Consider the following 19,981-nt stretch of genomic DNA (forward strand, 5'->3'; position numbering starts at 1 on the left):
AATCTTTCCCAGCATCAGGGTCTTTTCAAATGAGTCAGTTCTTTGCATCAGGTGGCCAAAGAATTGGAGTTTCAGCTTCAACATCAGTCCTTCCAATGAATATCCAGGATTGATTTCCTTTAGGATGGACTGGTTGGATCTCCTTGCAGTCCAAGGGACTCTCAAGAGTCTTCTCCAACACCACAATTCAAAAGCATCAATTCTTCAGTGCTCAGCTTTCTTTATAGTCCAACTCTCACATCCATACATGACTACTGGAAAAACCATAGCTTTGACTAGATGGACTTTTGTTGGCAAAGTAATATCTCTGCTTTTTAATATGCTGTCTAGGTTGGTCATAGCTTTTCTTCCAAGGAACATCTACAGTGATTGTGGAGCCCTAAAAAATAAAGTCTCTCACTGTTTCCCCATCTATTTGCCATGAACTGATGGGACTGGATGCCATGATCTTAGTTTTCCGAATGTTGAGTTTTAAACCAACTTTTTCACTCTCCTCTTTCACTTTCATCAAGAGGCTCTTTAGTTCTTCGCTTTCTGCCATAAGAGTGGTGTTATCTGCATATCTGAGGTTATTGATATTTCTCCTGGAAATCTTGATTCCAGCTTGTGCTTTCTCAAGCCCAGTGTTTCTCATGATGTACTCTGCATATACGTTAAATAAGCAGGGTGACAATATACAGCCTTGACGAACTCCTTTCCCGATTTGGAACCAGCCTGTTGTTCCATGTCCAGTTCTAACTGTTGCTTCTTGACCTGCAAACAGATTTCTCAGGAGGCAGGTCAGGTGGTCTGGTATTCCCCTCTCTTGAAGAATTTTCCACAGTTTGTTGTGATCCACACAGTCAAAGGTTTTGGTGTACTTAGCTTTCTGTTGTCATAAACCTACCCATCTCCAGGCTAACTCCTCTCTCCTGACAAAGTTAATCCTAGTTGGAATGGGGTTGCAGGGCTAAAACTTGGAGAAGATTGAGTAACTGTGTGCCATCAGGAATTTATTCCACGTACCCTGTGCTCCCCCTCCCTTGCCCCGCCCCCAACCTCATGGACCCTCAAGTATCTGTTTTAACAATTCTCTATCTAGGAAGCCTTCCATTCCCTACTTTCGCCACATTCTCCACCTCAAATTGGATTAGATACTGTTGCTATGTACTTCCATAGAACTTTGTGCTTCCCCATCACACTGAATTGTAATTGCTTTTAAAATCATCTATCTTCCCTTCTAGACTATATATTCTGTGAGTATGGAGACCATATCTGTCTTATTTTCATTGTATTTTTACCTAAGACTCTGTATATGCCTGTCACATGGAAGTTGCTTAATACATATTTGATCAATAGATGAGTGGATGGATGGATGGGTGGATGGATGGACAGATAGAAGGACCATTATATCTCCAGTATAGTCAGATTACTCTTAAAATTAGAATGGGCTCTTTTGTTTTCAAATGAGTAGAACAGTGTTCCCTTTTCAAGAAGGAATTATGAACATTAGGTTAGTCAAGAGTCCAAGTAGTTTAGAAATACTCTTACCTGGGGCATAGTCCCTCCGAGGAACACTTGGAGGTGCTTTGACTTTCAGCCTGTAGATAACAAATTAGACAGATGATCAGTGAGTAGGACAGCTGTTGTCAAGGCCCATAATAGAAGCAGGTTTAGAGATAATGGGTAGATAACTAACAGAATAATGGCTTCTTTTGAACCCATCACACTGAAAAACTAAATGTACTGTAAATGTAGTGAAGCCATTAGCCAGCATTTCCTGCCTCTGCCCCTCCCCCTCAGTGCACAGTGTGGCTGAAACTCGGCAAAGGTGAGGTCGGGAGGTGAAAGGGCTCTGAGAGGTCAGGAATACTAGTAAGTCCAGAGATCAGAGATTCGAGGACAATAAATGTTGATTGGTTTGATAGGAAGGTAAGAGAAGATGAACTCTATTTTAATAAATAATTCAGTAAATGCTTTAAATAATAAGAAAAATTAGCTATAATCAGCTAAAATGCTGAACTAAAATGTCGTAGGTTGGGATGAAATTATTTTTTGTACTGTTGAAAAAAATGTCAAATAAGTGAGCAGTGAGTGTCTCCAGGTTGAGAATTGTGATGTTTAGATAAAAGCTGAATTGTTTCAAGCACTCTCAAAACTACTATATTTATGCATATACATATGTTCTGAATATTCACAAAGCTTTCCCATTCATTAAAAGGAAAAAACTAAAATTACATTTCAAAACGTATCCCAGTTTTTAGACTTTTTATAACTTTTGACAATGCTTTCCCTTCCATTATTTGAAATGTGTAAGGTTTGTAGTAAGTTATTATTTTTAATAATAGTTAGCATGTTATGTAAGAATGCTTTGCTTAGTGAAATTTAGACATATATAAATAAAACCTATATAAAACCCAGTAGCCTTCATTTACTAAAACATCACATCTGTTTACTTAAGCTGTATATAAGCTAATCACTGGGGCTTCCTAGATGGAACTAGTGGTAAAGAACTCGCCTACCAATGCGGAGACACAAGAGACACAGGTTCAATCCCTGGGTTGAGAAGATCCCCTGGAGGAGGGTGTGAACCCACTCCAGTACTCTTGCCTGAAGAATCCCATGGACAGAGGATCTTGGAGGGATACAGTCCATGGGGTCGCAAAGAGTTGGACACCATTGAAGTGACTTAGAGCACACACACACACACACACACACACACAAGGTAACCATTACATACAAAAATATTTCATTTGGGGGGAAAAAGGTGGTACAGAAAATCATGCTTGATTACAAAAAAAAAAAAAAAAAAGGCTGATAAACCAGAACTGTAATGTTGCAAAAATAAGATTAATTATATTTGCCTAGAAATTATTTTTTGTTTCCTAAAGACTCTCCTAGCTATTGTTTCATTCAATTCTCAGCAAGCCAAAAGGGCATGCTGGGAAGACATTGTTGTTAGACCTAGGATGAGGTCCAGAGAGAGGGACTGTCTATGGAGGAAGGAAGAAAGGAAGGGAAGGGAAGAAAAACAAAAACAAAACTGGATCTGGTGCCAGGTCTGTTCATGGAACAGTAAGATTTCAAAAAGCACAAACCAACCATTATATATGATTGCTGTCTTTTCAAAAAAGGAAAAGAAAGTATATTTTAATACCCCAAAGTGTGAGGTCATCATCTCAGAATAAAGGAGCAATTCAAGAGAGGATCCTTGATCACTGAACATCGACCAGAGATAAGAGGTGTCGTTTGGGCCTCATTGAGGAACCAGCAGCTGCACGCCAACCCTCAACTCTTTACAGGCCTTCTTTTCTCATTCACCCATGAACTGGTGACAACTCTGTCATGCTCTCGTGTTAGGAAACCAGTGTGCTCAACTGTGCTTCCTCCTTTGAAGGTGGCACCTGTGGCTTGGTTTTGAGCCAGAGCCTAAGTTTGGGGCACTTTAACCTAAAAGAGCCATTGACTTCACCAGGGTGATGACTGGGGCAGTCATATTTTCCAAACAGAGAAAAAAACACAGTTTGTCAAGTATTAGGGGATAGTGGACAGAATGAAATAGAAATTATCTGGGAAAATTTGAGCTCCATGGCTGCTGTAAATTGAATAAGGAGACATTTTATACAAAGGCTTCATATTATTGAAAGAATTGGTATATTGTAAAATTGGCAATTGTGAGATAATTAGTCTAGAATTGCTAGTGATGGAAACAATGACTGGCAGGGTTCTCTATTTCAATGAGATTCTATATGTATTAGAAATAAGAAATGAAAATAGTCACACACACATCTCCCAGTCATAGGAGAGACCATGAAGACAGGTTTTTCTCCTGTATGAGATGACCACTGTCCCTCAAGCAGAAGATCATTTTAACTATTTTGTGATGACCAGTTACACATATTGAAACTCATTTACATTGTATAGCCTAAAAACACCATGAAAAGTGATTTATTACTCTTAAGTTTAGCAAAGGCCAAAAGAGAAAAAAAGTACTCTGCTCTAAAGTTACAAGGAAGTGAACTTTTATCCACTGTTCGTAGCACCTGCAATTCAGGAGACCTAAGTTGGGAAGTTCAGTTCCTAAGTTGGGAAGATCCCCTAGAGAAGGAAATGGCAACCCACTTCAGTATTCTTGCTTGGAGAACCCCATGGACAGAGGCACCTGGCAGGCTACCATTCATGAGGTTGCAAGACTCGGGCACGACTTAATGACTAAACCACCACCAACCAGTGGTACAAACTTTGGGGGCAGCAATTTGGTAATATCAACCAAAATCTCAAGGGCACAAATCCTATCCAGAAACTAGAGATTTCACTTCATTAGTTTTCTGGTATACTCAAAAGTCTGCACAGGATATTTATTGAAGTATTATTTATGACAGGTAAACTAAAAGAAATGGCCATAAAACTTTCATAGATATTATCAAATTGTCTTCCAAAATGTACATTTAAACTCCTACTTCAAAGAAATCCGCCAGTATATAGCTGGTTAAATAAATGATAATATATTTATAGTAGACTATTCATGATCTGTTTAAAACATTTATGGTTATTTTTATGTGCTAACAAATAAAAATGCCCACTATATAGCATTAATTAAAACCAACAAACAAAGCAACTTGGTAGAATGTGTGTGTGGCACGATGCCACTCATGATGAAACTGTATGCATGTATGTAATGTATATTTAGGGACTACAACTATGCCAATGTGTGTATGTGTGTGTGTAAACATATACATACAGATATTTATACCAAACTCACTCATGCTATGCCCACTTCTGGGGAGCAGGTTAGGGTGGGAGTAGGAGAAGGTGAGAGATTTTTACTTCATGCAATTCTGAACTCTTTGATTTTTTTCTCCTAGTGAATCTGTATTACTTTCATAAAAACAAAAAAGCCTTAAACAAAAACTTAACAGAGTACCATTTCCCCCTTCCTCTTGAGTTAATTTCGAGTGGCAAATTCAGGTATGCATAATGTACAATTTCTATTCTCTGCAAAAACAAAAACAAAACCTTAGAGGTATGTGTCTGTGTGTGTGTATGTGTAGGAAGATTTGGAATTCTAACTTCCCTTCTCCAAGTGTCGATTGAAAACACCATTTTAAGGTCATAATTGAAAAAGCAGAAATCAAAATATGGAAAACAGTTGTGGCATCCTAAAGAAATCAGGCTGTGTTCTTGCAATTTCTCTTTTGAATTTCTCCAAAACAGAAACGCATCCTAGTGGCCCTTAGCTAAGTGGTCAAAGAAGCTGATTGTCTGGCTTCTATAAACGTCTCTTTTGATGTTTGCCAAGCACCTTGAATGACATAACTCAGCTGTCCAGGAGTGAGAGAGAAAAGCAAGGTGCCTAAGTACCAGCCATTCATTCACCATGTTTCCTGAGTGCGGGTCTGACCACCATGACTCTAGCCATGAGTAAGAAAGTGTCACATGCTAGAGAGGTTGTCATTCCTCACCCGGGTAACAGGGAACTTCGTTTTCTCCCACTTACTGCAGGCTGGCATAAGATGTTATTTACATAAATAAGTGCTCACATAGTGCTGTGGCATCTGACTTACTTTTTGATCTTGTTCATTATTCCGCCTTCATTGTTCTTGATATCGTGGACCATCTTTTGAAGTTGCCTGTATGAAATGAAATGAAACATAAAATATTAATAACTGGTTGATTTTTAAGTCTTCTATCCTTCTTGAGTACAAGAAGAAGGCCCCAAATAAATAAACCCCCAAATAGCATGAATTATATTGTATTCAATTAAGCTGGCCATTTACTACCTGAGCCGAGGGAAGGTGTGACTGAGTCTATAAGGAGTGTGGTCATCGGGCCATGCATTGACCCACTGAAGTCTGGGTCAGTCTCAGGCTCTAGGAGAAATTCTGACTCCCAGCTATGTCTGTTCTGAGGAGTCATAAGCTATCAGAAGCCTCACCATTTATCACTTACTGTCCTCAGACCATACAAAGATGGAGCTACCTTGAAGAACACAGTATAGACAGAAATCAGGCTTAAGATTTTTTGTGAGCAGGTTAACTTTACTAGGCAGAATCTGGAAAAATTGTCACTTAAAAGTTGTACATACACAGAAGTCATAAAGAAACTGATGAATGAGTCTGGTTGCATAAATATTTGAAACTTCTGCAGAGCAAAAAGTAATGTGCACAAAATCAAAAGATAAATACATGTTGGAAGAAACGTTTGCAGCACATATAAGAAGAACTACATGTTTTGAGTAAAAAAGCATCTTACAACTCAGTAAAAAAAAATGTTTAACAATTCAATAGAAAAATGAGCAAAAGATGTGAACACAGAGCTAACAGAAAAAAAAAATACAAGTGACCAACAGATCAATAAAAAGTTATTTAATATCACTTATATTTAAAGAAATTTAAATGGGAATAATGAGGTATAATATTCTGATTACCAGACTGGCAAAACTTAATAAGTATAATAATCTCCACGGTTGGCAAGTATATAAAAATACAGATATTCTTGGGAATATAAATTAGTACAATCAATATCTGTCAAAATGAAAAACCACCTTGCCTCTTGACCTGGAAGTTCCACTGCTAGAAATTTACCTTATGAACATAGTCACAAACTATACAAACATACATATCAGAATGTTTATTCCAGATAGGGGTAATAGCTCTAATCCTTTCTGCCTCTCCCACCAAAACACCTGGAAACAACCTAAATGCCCACTGATTATTAAAAGGGAACTTCTTAAATACACACTGATAAAGCCATAAACGGAATACCACAGGCTATAAAAAAAAATACATCTCTATTGCTAATATGTAAAAAAAAATCTTGAGATATTATTAAGTTAAATGAAAATGGAGGATGAGACGAAAGAAAAGAAAGAATGTTTCTATGTTTTCCTATGTTTTTTGTAGGAAAAAAAGACATATATACATGTGTGCTGGTATGTACATAGCTTTGTAGAAGGATATGCAAAAAATTGTTACATGGTTGTTACAAGGCCAATTGTAATTAGAAAAATTTATGAATTAGAAAAAAGTTCAGCCTATAGGACCATGTTTTATTTTCTTCATAATGACTTTCTAATTTAAAATACATCTAAATAAAATTTCACATGGTTCTGCCTTGAAAGAGTAACATATATGAATTTACCTTTCAGGGAAGGCTTTCCTTTCTTCTGAGAAAACAATTTCATTGGGCATTTTAGTTAATGAAATACAAAGCTTGTATATGGGGCTTCCGATGTGGCACTAGTGGTAAAGAATCTGCCTGCCAGTGCAGGAGATGCAAGAAGCACCAGTCCAATCCCTGGGTTGGGAGATCCCCTGGAGTAGGAAGTGACAACCACTCCAGTATTCTTGCTTGGAAAATACCATGAAGAGAGGAGCCTGGCGGTCTACAGTCTATGGAGCAGCAAAGAACTGGACATGACTGAGCTCACAACAAGCTTGTATATAGCCATTGTTCCAGGAGGAAATGGAGTTTTTCCATTAAAAAAATGAGGATTTCTCTCACTCTGGGAGCTAGGCTGTCTATTAGCTGTTATGAAGAGTGATACACAGTTAAGCTTAGCATAGGCGTACGAAATCCTGTTGACAGGAACTGGAATCTGGGAGAAATATTCTCTTGGGCTATGTATGGATTTACAATGTATATGCTGCAAAGCTTTTTGGTATAGGGATGGAGCATTAGAGAGGATGAGAGAACAGCTTGTCAGAGGAACTCTGCCTGGCCTGACCTGTTGGCCTCCCCCACTAAGTGTTAATTTCAGGCTGAAATTAACCTAGTTTTTTCCAGTAATCCTGTACAGATGTGAGAGTTGGACCACAAAGAAGATTGAGCACTGAAGAATTGATGCTTTTGAATTGTAGTGCTGAAGAAGACTCTTAAGAGTTCCTTGGACCAGCAAGGAGACCAAACCAGCCAATCTTAAAGGAAATCAACCCTGAATATTCATTGGAAGGACTGATGCTGAAGCTCAAATACTTTGGCCACCTGATGTGAACAACTGACTCACTGGAAAAGACCCTGATGCTGGGAAAGACTTAGGGCAGGCAAAGAAGGAGGTGACAAAGGATGAGATGGCTAGATAACATCACCGATTCAATGGACGTGAATTTGAGCAAACTCTGGGAGCTAGTGAGGAACAGAAAAGCCTGGTGTGCTGCAGTCCATGGGATTGCAGAGTCAGACACGACTTAATGACTGAACAACAACAACTCTCCTGTTGTTCTGCTGTAGCTATTTCCTGAGGGCCGTCAGACATCATGGTGATGGGACATTTACTGCACAGTGGACATTCCTACTCTCAACTATCTTGGGAAAAGGGAGATTGTCAAACAAGAAATGGTAATGTAGATTGGGCATGTAGGGGAGCTCTTTTCCCTTCTAGGTCTAATGATTGTTCGGACCTGTAGACCTGAAAAGCATAGACAAACCTGAGGGTTTTTCTACAGTGTGAAGCTGGAGGGGTGGGGAGGTATGTGGCCCTGAACCCGAGACTGGGTCTGGGCCTCTGCTCTGAGAAGAGCCATCTGCGGTGCCATCGGTAGCCCTTTTCAATGAGATAATTCCCTTTATTGTCCCCAAATCTTCAATGGTATCCTGTCAGGAGTTGTAGCCCAGCTTTGATCGGGCTATGGGGAAAGTGTGTTCCATTGGCACTGAGGGGTGGATCGCAGTGGGAAGACAAGCTGGAGGGTGGAGTAGAAAGATAAGAGAGACTTCTTGAGGCTACACCTTGGAGAATTATCTACATGACTGGGCAACCCAGTGAGGGGTTCAAGTTTGAATATGAGAAGGTCAGTGCCATTTCATCGTTTGCATAACAAAGGAAATGAGACCATATCTTACATCACCAGTAAAGGAGGCTGGGTGTGTTGATTCCACACGTATGAGAGCTCAGCTAAGCACCAGGCTCAGCAGCGGAGAGAACAGGATGGATGAGAGAGAAGAGGACCACCTGGTCCAGCAGAGACACACAGGCGCGTCCTTCCAGCTGGACTTTAAGTTGCCTCAGAAGCATATAGCATTCTAGAATTTGTTCACATACATCCCGTGCAAACCCTTTTCTCCTTTTGCTGAGGAACTGTAGAGAACCTGTGAGATAGAGGAGTGGGGAGGCGGGGAAGATAGGAGGTGTAGGAGTAGAGAGGAAGTGAGACTGAGAGACAGACGGAAATGGATTGATTAGGAAGAAACTGAATAATTTCAAGTGGGGAGCAGAGGGCACTCTAGTTGTAAGCCAGCTATAACCAAGTGGAATGTCTTTACCCCACTTAATGCCTAACTGGATTGAAGGGCAAAATGAATCGGAGTGAAGGATCCTATCAGAGGTTCCTGAAGAGTGGGACACAGGCAGAGTAACAGGGAGCCAGAGGCTGATTTGTATAACTGACTTTGCTGTAGGTGTAAATAGTCACATGTAAATTGTTGCAAAAAAGTTTGATGTAATTTTTTCAATTATTCAGCTAGGTAGTTGATGCTTCTTGGCATTTCATAATTACTTTTAATTATAGCAGTTCATGGGATCACAAAAAGTCAGACACGACTGAGCGACTGAACTGATAGATTATTAAAATAATTATAATCTATAATTTTAGCAAATGGTTGAATTTTTTCACAAACTACATGTTTTGTGTTTAAATTTTTTTCCTCCCTCTGCATCTCATTCACTCAAATCCTGCCATCCACAGACTGCTCAGTTTCAGCTGCCAACCTTGTTACGTGGTACAAGTCGGCATCCCCCAGACCAAGAAGATGTGGTGATGCCCTCAGCTCCCTTTATCAACTCTTCACACACGGTCTGGTGCACAGCTTTTGCTGCCTTCTTTAGTACCTTCTGCTCCATTCTGGAGCACTTTTTGTCCTCTAGCACAACTTGGAGGATATGCAATAGCAAAGAAATGTGCAACTGGACTGTTTCAGGAGAAGATGCTCTTGAGTTGAACGACAGTTGTTTCACTGTGATAAGCTGTGTGGGGGTGAAAATAGGTAAGGCATAAAGTAGCTGCACTTTGATTATCCCTTTCAGAGATATCCTTGCAAGGCTAGGAGAAGGATAATGGGATCTCAGTGTTCTCATCTTTTAAAGTTGTGAAGAGATAGCCATGCTTATGTTAACAAAATACAATGAAGGACAAAGCTTATCTACACGTATCTACATTTTAAAACAGCATTAATATGTTATTTTTAAGCAGTATGACATTTTCACACTCAAAATAGTGAGCAGGTCATATAAATAATTATTATTCCTTATATAAACCAAGTTGAATATTATATTCTCTCCTTTCCTGTTGTTTTAAATTTTTTCTCAAGCTTTTGGGTTAATATCAATGAACTTAGCTATTTACCAACACACTGGAGTAATGTGGCCCTGACTGAACCAGGATCTCATTTAGATCCCATGATGTCTTGAGAGAGGAAAGATCATTGTTTGAAAGTTACGAGCAGTTTTTTGTCTTCAAAGAAGAGTTTAGAGGCTTTAGAATCTGGCAGACCGGTGGTTCTCACACTAAACTACACCAGAATCACCCAGAGGTCCTTGGAAACCCAGAGTTTCCCTCCAACCCCTGAGGTTTCTGATTGGGCAGGTCTGTGGTGGGGCTGGAGATTTTGCATTTCCTACAAGTCCCCAGGTGGCGCTGACTCTACCTGTTGGGAGCCCACCCTTTGAGCACCACTGTGATTGTTGTTGCTGTGATGATCATACCCTTTTCCACTGCAAACCTTTCAGTTGTGCCAAATAAAGCAAATACCTGCTTGCAGAAAATTAAAGTCCTCATTAACTCAAGTGCAGAGTTTCAGGCAGAGAAACTGATTGGTCAGTTGGGTAACCCAATCTGGACGCATGCTTTACTAGATGGTCACTTCTTTACCGGACTTGATTTTTCTCTGTGTGAATTTAGACTACCTGGTGCCTGTGTATTTTTGTTTATTTTATAGTCATATGCTTTTTTCTTGAACCATAGTTTGCAGCAGCTGCAGAGTGGAGATAAAGGGCCTATGTGCCCCTCACGCTGTGCAATAATCCAAAAGCTAGCAGACCTGCTCCCAGCAGAGAACCTGGCTGAGATGTTGCCATTCCTAATACGGTGCTCTAACATGGAAGAACATAGAATGTGGTGCTGTTAGGACTAAGACACGGCCATAGCCCCATCTGTGGGGGATGGGCAGCCTCACTGTCGCTCATCCTGCAAAGACTCCAGTCTAGAAACTGCAAGTGAGGGAAATGAGGATGTGGTAGACAAGTCTTGGGCTCTGGTATCAGGATGTCTCCTGTCTTCTTTGGGCCTCCTGGTTGCTGGTCCCTCGACTACAGGTTGAGTTGACTCCTAGAAGCACTCACTCTCACCATGCAGAAGCGAGCTGGCATTTGAAGTGTTCTCTGGCTGGGAGCAAAGCAGAGAGAGCCTGAGGTAGGGTCCAGGACACTGAGTGAAGCCTTGACTAGTAACAAAAATAAATCATTCTTTGTGATGTACTTCCCTTTTCTTATTCCTCAAACTTCAGTGAAGTTTTATTACACATTCATAACTCTCTTAGGACTGTGAGGAAATAAGGGATGAGTCTGTGGCCAGAGGTGGAAGGAGCCCAAGAAATCCAGATGGAACCTAGAGGATGCCATCTGCACCAGGATGGCTCCTAGGAGAGTGGTGAATGGATCTGGAGATAGGCGAGAGCCAGGGGGAAGATGTGGGAGGTACAAGCAGCCTGGGACTCCCAGAATCCCAGGGGCAGGGAGTCTGTAAAAGAGGGATAGGACTGGTGTAATTTGAATGGCAAAAGATAACCATTTTTCTTTTCTTTTTGGACTCAGAAGCAAATAGTGGCTGGTTGCATACGTTGCATAGTTTTTAATTTCTGATGATTTCTGATTAAAAATGTGATATATGTCAAAGAATTCAGTTTGAAAAGACTACATAAGGTATGATTCCACCTGGAATTTGGAAAAGACAAAACCATAGAGACAGTAAAAAGATTAGTGGTTGTCAGGAGTTCAGGAAGAGGGAAGGAAAGATAAGTAGGTGAGACAGAGGATTTTTAGGACAGTAAAACCATTTTGTATGCCACTATAATGGCAGCTGTAAGCAATAGATGGTCATTGTAGAACGAGCTTGGATAGATATTCTCCAGACCGGAAGGTACTCCAGAATTGGTTTTTATTATTGCTGTTGTTGGCGGTTCTGGGGTGTTTTTTCGTTTGTTTTTGTTTTTTGGTAGTGGCAGGGATGGTTGACTGAAAATGCTCCCTAGCATGGCTGATTGGCATGGAAGGAGGGACTGGTGGGATGCAGAGCTCTACTAGAAGCAGGATGGGCATGAAGTTCACTGGAAAGGCAGTTGCATATGGCCAGACCATCAAAGAGTTCTCCAAGTAAAGTCATATTTCATTAATACCTTTCTAATAATTTTTATTAAATATAGATGATTTGAAAGATGGTATCATCTGCAAGAAGTGCTTTCTTTAAAGTTTTGTAGAAAAAAACCAGAAAATATCTTGTTTTTAGCTCAGTGCACTCACAGAGAACCATGAGAAAGCAAACTTTATGATGTTTTTTTCACTGTTTTTCGAGAAAAGGTGGACTGCAAAGCAATGTTTATCTGAGAAAATCCCTATTTAATCTGGATTTAGGAATGGATTAAAGAAGGTTTCATATTCAAGCAACTCTTCACAAACAAAAAGAACAAGGCAAATCCTTGCTCCTTCTTCATCCCCACATCCTAACCTCGAGCCCAGATCTGGAGCTTCATCCTTTCAGTATGCACAGGGCTGGTCCTTCTCCTGCAACCAATATCCAAGCCTACAGCTTCCCCTTCACATCAGGAAAAAGCTGCCTCTGGCACTGTGCCTCTCCAGTCCATGCTCTGAAGGCTTGTCAGGGTCTATTCAGCTCATGTTTCTAAAACCCAGCTTTCACCAGGCTGCTCTCTCTTCTAGGGCCTACAGCAGTTCTCCAATGTCTGCTGAACCAAGCCTGGCTTTTTGTCTTGACCGAGAGTTATTCAGCCTCTCTCTGAACTGCCCAGATGACTGCCTGTGAATTATCTACATCTACTCGGTTGGGTACTCTTAGGACATCTATCTGTGCTCTCCTCACAACTGGCCTGGTATCTCCATCTTATATGTTTCTAAGATCAATTTGGAGTAGAAATCTCTAATGCGTTCTTTGGTGTATATATAGAGGAAAAAAAAAAAATCCAGTCTCTGACCACTTCATACTATGAACAGATTTTTTAAAATGCAGTGATCATCACTAGGTCTGCTTAGCTGACTTCCTCCTTTTTCAGGAGTTTTAATGATCTCACTTATTGACTCAGGACTTATTTTTAAGATGCTACTAGTCATTTTATGGTATATTTTGTTATTAAATTTAATAAGTAATTAAATAATCTGGTGTTCTTGAAATTTCCAACTTTTTTTTCACTTTTTCTCTGACTATTCATCTCCTATCACTAGTTATATCAATTCATATTTAGACAAATTTTACCCTTCTCTTTACCCTCCTGTTCACTCCTACAGCTACAGCCACTGTGATCTCAGGATGATAGACTACGCCAGTGCTCCAACCCATCTTTTCTTAAAAAAAAACTTTTAATGTTATATTCAAGTATAGTTGATAAACAATTCTGTGCTAGGTTCAGGTGTACAGCAAAGCAACTCAGTTATACACATGTATCTACTCCCTTTCAAATTCTCCTTCCATTCAGATTGCCACACAATATTGATCAGTGTTCCCTATGCGACACAGTAGGTCCCTGCCAGTCATCCACTTTAAATATAGCAGTGTGTACATGTCAATCCCAAACCCCCTATTTGTCCCCCCCCTCGCCTGTCTGCCCTGCCATCACAAGTTCACTCTCCCAAGTTTATGAGTCCATTTCTGTTTTGTAAATAAGTTCATTTGCATCATTTTTTCTTAGATCCCTCATATAAGCAATATCATATGATATGTCTCTCTCTGTGTCTGACTTCACTCAGTATGGCAAACTCTAGGGCCATCCATGCTGCTGCAAGTGGGCATTATTTCATTCATCTTATGGCTGAGTAACAGTCCATTGTATATATGTACCCCATCTTCTCTATCCATTCCTCTGTGTTCCCCCATCTTGTCTCCTTCCCTTTAGCCTCTCCCCTTCTTCGGGTTCATTTTCCTAAATTGCTCCTTTTATCATGTCGCTCCACTCATGGATAGTCATTGCTGTCTCCCAGTTTCTTGCAGGATAAGGTACACACTCATTATCTTGGCAATCAAAGGTCTTCAAAATTTGGATACAACTAAACGTTTTAGGGGCTTCCCTGATGGCTCAGATGGTAAAAAATCTGCCTACAGTGCAGGAGACTCAGGTTCGATCCGTGGGTGGGGAAGATTCCCTGGAGAAAGGAATGGCAACCCACTCCAGTATTTTTGCCTTGAGAATCCCGTGGACAGAGGAGCCTGGTGGGCTATAGTCCAAGGTGTCACAAAAAGTCGGGCACAATTTAGTGACTAAACAACAACTGACTTGAGGGCAGGGTCTTCCCCTTAAAATTTAATCTTATTTGTTTTATGCAAGACGTGTGTTTGTTTTGTTATTCCACAGTATTCAGTGAGCAAACCAAGCAAGGCGCGTGTGGATTCAGAGCTGCTATGACACAAGCCCTGCCTCTGGTGATGTAGGAGGAAGGTCCCTTCTGCCACCATGTCACACGACAGAAACATCTGACCTGTGTCAGACCGAAGGGCAGAGAGAGACAGATGGGGCGGGAGGTGGGAGGTGCAGGTTGGGGGGGGCATCTCTAATTCACACAAAATAATTTCCCTTTGGATAATTTCTGTCTCAAAACTGAAGTCTGTGGCTACTGACGGTCATTTTGAAACAGAATGCTGCTTTTGAGTGACTGTTCTGTTTTTGCACTCAGCAGCCCTGGTCCTCGCACTAGCGTCCCTCCTCCCCACAGCCTGGCCCAGCTTCCTCCGGGCCAGCCTTCCTGTGGCATTACTGGTGTTATATTTAGATTTGTGAATTCAGCAACTGAAGTCCCTTCCTTCTGGAAACGGTCCGTGGTGAAGCTGGCACAGAAGTTTTGGCAAGTCCTTTCTACCATAGGATACCTCAAGATGTTCCTGAGAGTAAGGTCTCCCCCAGCCCCATTCACAGATGCAGATACAAGGCCCAGGAGACCCCAGTGCTGGGCTCAGACCACACAGCTCCAAAACTCCTAGTTTTGCCTGTCATCAAGGTAGTCACAGAAGTCTGATGGTGAGAGAGACTTTAGGAATATCCTGGGTCAACCTCCTCTTGGAAGGGAGGACATTAAATTCCAAAGAAATTCTGCCATTGTCCCCAGATTAATTTTGAGGATTCCCCCAGCTCTTTCCCTCACATGCCGCTCCATCCTTTCCGCATGTGGTCCAAGTTTCCTGTTCAAGAACCAGCCTTTCCACAGCAGGGATGTGCCCTCCAGTTTATACCACAGCCCAGAGCTATGCTTACAAGTCCAGGCCCAGGGAGCCAGGCCAGTGGTCAAATGGATACTCAGTGGCACTGCAGTGAATGCCCGCACTCACTGAGCATGTGTTGTGTGCCAGGTACTTTGCGTGTATTATCTCATCTAGCCCTCACAGCCTGGTGATAGAGGTCCTATTGTTATCCCATTTAAAAAATAACCACATAACATTAAATTTATGATAACTAGTGTTAAGTGAGTGTACAGTCAGTAGTGTATTCACATACACATTGTATCTTCACATTGTTGTGATTATCTTAACTTTTATAGTGAGGAAATACTTGCTCAGAGAAGCAACTTGCCCCAGGTCCTACAACTAGTGAACAACAGAGCTGGGATTAGAAATCAGGCCATCCGACTCCAGAACCCATGCTCTCAACCATCCCTGCGTGACGTGTGCTTCTTTGTCTCAGCTTGGCCCCTCACCAGGGTGGATGGCCAGCTTCAGCATGTGCCCCTTTGGGCACCTTCCTCTCTGTCCCTGGAGAAGGCATCCAGTTCCTCCCCCAGCCAAGGGGTGTTTACTGAGGACACGTGCTCCCACTGCTGCCCTGCTACAAGTCTTCCCTGCTCAACTTGTTGCTGGAAGACTGCATGGGCTCTGCAGGGCTTGTTTCGGTCTTTAGGGAGGGGCAAAGAAGAAAGAGGAAGGGACAGAAGGCAGGGGGAGGGAGAAACAGAGAGGGCAGCACACGCAGCTGGCAGGAAGGAATATGGCAAGGGCTCTCAGGTGCAGACCGTGCTCGGAAGTAGAGTGCCTGGGCTCAGCCGCAAGGAGACCTGGGTACCTATCCCCATGCGCCCGTCTCATCACCCTAGTCCGAAAGGCCACTTAAGAGTCCTGGAGTGGGGGCATCTGTGCACCTTCTATGTGAGCATCTCACGGCCTGGGTTGTCTCACTAACCACCTAGGAACCAGAGAAAGTAATTTGCAAGTTTCTCCATACACTACCATTTCTTTTTTCCCACTGAGATCTGCAAATACTTTGTGGTTGTCTTTGACGTGTCTAGACGGCGGATCTCGGTTATAAGCAGACAGAAATTGGGCTGACTTGGCACAACCAGGAATAAAGAGGATCCTAATACCCTGAGTCCTTTCCAAAAAAAAAACCTCCTGGTGCACTTTACCCTATCAGAGGCAGTTAGGCAGGAGACACACTGCCCTGACATGGATGAGATGACAGGAAAGTAGGTTAAATTCGCTGTACAGAGGTCCTAGGAGATTTGTCCCTTGATGTGACAGCAGAAGTGTCAGGCTCTCGGCTCCCTGATTTTAAGGGTCTGTAGGGATGTAGCACTTTCCTTCATCTCTCTGGTGCTGGCTCTCACTCACCCACATAGCATGGAGGACCTGGGGTAAAGGGAAACTTCTTCCTAGAATATGTGGAAACAGGTTGTGGAAAGCAAAAAAATTCAAGAAGGCACTTGGGTTTGGAAGAGCCCCTGGAGGTCATGTTATCTAACCCCGTCACTGTGCAGGGCTCTGATTTGTTTCTTGTTCTAACCAGGTGCTGACAGCTGGAATTTTGTGATGTTTACAGTCTTTCTTCTAACAGCATGAAAATTATTGTGTAAAGCAGATGATTCTCAAATTTGTAAGACTGCATGACAAGTAATTCTAATCATTTTCAGAAAATTCTGAAAATGTAATTCTGGAAAAGGGGCGTGTTTAAAAGAAAAAATTAACCTTAGTGGGGGGAAAATTGAACCTTGGCTGTGTCTACATGTTACACCCCACTTGTCTGAGCAATCATTTCTAAAACAAAAAACAAAGATATTTTCAGGGAGTAAATTTTCAAGGAGTGATATTGCAAGAATGGTATTTCTGATACATTAAAAAAAAAAAAATTGCCTCAAGCTCATCATTTCTTTGGAATCTGAGTGAAAAAAGTATTGGAAAATATCATATGTAGAGATTAAAGTGGAAGGAAGCATTGTCATTCTTAAATGTTTACCCTACAGGAACATTTATTAATAATACATTTTTTGTGGTGGGGTGGCCACACTGCTCAGCTTGTGGGATCTTCGTTCCCTGACCGGGGAGCTAACCCAGGCCCTTGGCAGTGAGAACGCTGAGTCTCACCACCAGACCGTCAGGGAATTCCCCAATAATACATTTTAAAAAAGTACTTTGACACAGTATCTAATTGGTCAAATGAAATGATCATGTATCCCCATAATATAATATTTTACAGTAAATATACAAAATAATTTTATTACCAAAAATTCCTCATTCAACTATTTCAATATTCAACTTAGTGAATAGTAAGTAAATTTAGTAAATTCACAGTACTGTGCAATTACCACCACTGTCTCGTTGCAGAACAGTTCATCAACCCAAAAGGAAGCCTCAGACCCACTAAGTAGTTACTAGCAATTTTAAAGCAGATGTTTTTTCCCCTACTTTACTTTCGAGGCACACAAATACTTTTGTTTTAATCATGTTAAGAATTGTTTTCATCATTCATCAAATGAATTTGATTCAGTCATCTGGGATTGGTTGGATAACTGTGATAATCTGTTGATAGGATGATAATAGGAAATAAAAAAGTCTTCTGCTGTAAAAAGAGAACTTTGACCATGAACAGGGTGTAAGACAATTTAAGAAGCAAAATAGTCACATACATGTAGAGGGCTCAGTTTTCCAGTGATTTGCTGGTGGTGTTGTTGTTCAGTCACTCAGTCGTGTCCTACTCTTTGTGACCCCATGGACTGCAGCATGACGGGCTTCCCTGTCCTTCACCATCTCCTGTAGTTTGCGAAGACTCATGTCTGTTGAGTCACTAATGTCGTCCAATCATCTCGTCCTCTGTCATCCCCTTCTCCTGCCCTCAATCTTTCCCAGTGTCTGGGTCTTTTCCAGTGAGTCTGCTCTTTGCATCAGGTGGCCAAAGTATTGGAGCTTCAGCTTCAACATCAGTCCTTCCAATGAATATTCAAGACTGAGTTTCTTTAGGGTTGATTGGTTTGATCTCCTTGCAGTCCAAGGGACTCTCAAGAGTCTTCTCCAGCACAATTAAAAAGCATCAGTTCTTCAGCACTCAGCCTATTTTATGGTCCAACTCTCATACCTGCACATAACTAGTGGAAAAACCATAGCTTTGACTATATGGACTTTTGTCAGCAAAGTGATGTCTCTGCTTTTTAATACACTGTCTAGGTTTGTCATAGCTTTTCTCCCAAGGAGCAAGTGTCTTTTAATTTTGTGGTTGTGGTCAAATTTGCAGTGATTTTGGAGCCCAAGAAAATAAAATCTGCCACTGTTTCCACTTTTCCCCCATCTATTTGCCATGAAGTGATGGGATCGGATGCCATGATCTTAGTTTTTTGAGTGTTGAGTTTTAAGTCCGCTTTTCCACTCACCTCTTTTATCCTGCTCAAGAAGCTCTTTAGGGATCTTCCTGACCAGAGATCAAATCCCGTATTGCAGGCAGGTTCTTTACCATCTGAGCCACCAGGGTGTTTTCAGTTTGGTATTACATTTGCCATTTTCCTTTTTGAAAGTATGTTTTTCATGTTTGTATTTGAATCTACTGTAGTTGTTTGTGCTAAAAATGACTGTTTCCTTCCCGCCTAGGATTGGGTATGGTCATTAATATGCCAAACATGTTTAAAAGGTTATTCTTCACCCTGCAGCTTTTTACGTTTTGAACCAAGTAAAGTTGTAAACAACAGCATAGTCAATGAGGGAGGACATTTCTTTCTGCCTTTGAGCTCAGCCCTCTAACCCTGTTGTCCAAGCACTTTAGTTATAGCCTCCCTCGATTTAGGTGTTGTCTCCCTCCTCTGACCTTTCTCACCTTCTTTTCACCACTTTCCTGAACAATGTTCCCTTCTTTCAACTAACAACCATAGATTGAGCCACATCTGTGTGGGAGACAGAAGAGCACAGCTTTCTGCCCCCACGATGAGCTGTTAGATTCTGGCCTGGGTGTTAGTGATGGCAAAGAGCTTAATGCCTGAACCTATTACAGTGATGTTTAATCTTGAGCCAGGACTCTAAGATACTGCTTTATCACAGAAGGAAGTCTCTCTAAAGACACAATTTGGGGCAACAGCAGAGCCCAGGCCAGGAGGGATTTGTGGGACATTCTCAGAACCCTTACTCTCTATTTAATACATTCACGGTTACAACACCCTTATTATGTTATATGGGCTTCCCAGGTGACTCAGTGATAAAGAATCCATGTGCCAATGCTAGAGATATAGCAGACATGGGTTGGATCCCTGGGTTGGGAAGATCCCTTGGAGGAGGAAAGAGCAACCCACTCCAGTATTCTTGTCTGGGAAATCCCATGGACAGAGAAGCCTGGCAGGCTACAGTCTGTGGGTTCGAAAAGAGTCAGACATGACTGTGCAACCGAAAGTGCATTATGTTATTTATTATTATTCTCATTTTCCTGAAAAGCTGAGGCTGAAAAGAATTAAGTAATCTTCTCAGAGACCAAGACCTATGGAGTACAGAGCAAGTAGTCAAACCTAGGTCTGCCTAATTCCAAAATTCAGCAAAAAAAAAAAAAAAAA

General features: G+C 41.4%; 1 protein-coding gene across 2 annotated transcripts in view; it reads right to left on the reverse strand.

The window, feature by feature from the left end:
- Positions 1 to 19,981, reverse strand: part of BLNK (B-cell linker) — an 82,855-nt gene that overhangs the window by 54,213 nt on the left and 8,661 nt on the right. For both annotated transcript variants that reach the window (XM_010833028.1, XM_010833029.1), the window contains exons 2-3: positions 5,544 to 5,609; positions 1,531 to 1,580 (exon numbers count right to left, since the gene is read on the reverse strand). In XM_010833028.1, the coding sequence (XP_010831330.1) occupies positions 1,531 to 1,580; positions 5,544 to 5,609 (116 nt within the window). The remainder of the gene's footprint in view (positions 1 to 1,530; positions 1,581 to 5,543; positions 5,610 to 19,981) is intronic.

The sequence above is a fragment of the Bison bison genome, unplaced genomic scaffold (assembly GCF_000754665.1).
Source record: "Bison bison bison isolate TAMUID 2011002044 unplaced genomic scaffold, Bison_UMD1.0 scf7180017862979, whole genome shotgun sequence".
Lineage (NCBI taxonomy): Eukaryota > Metazoa > Chordata > Mammalia > Artiodactyla > Bovidae > Bison > Bison bison.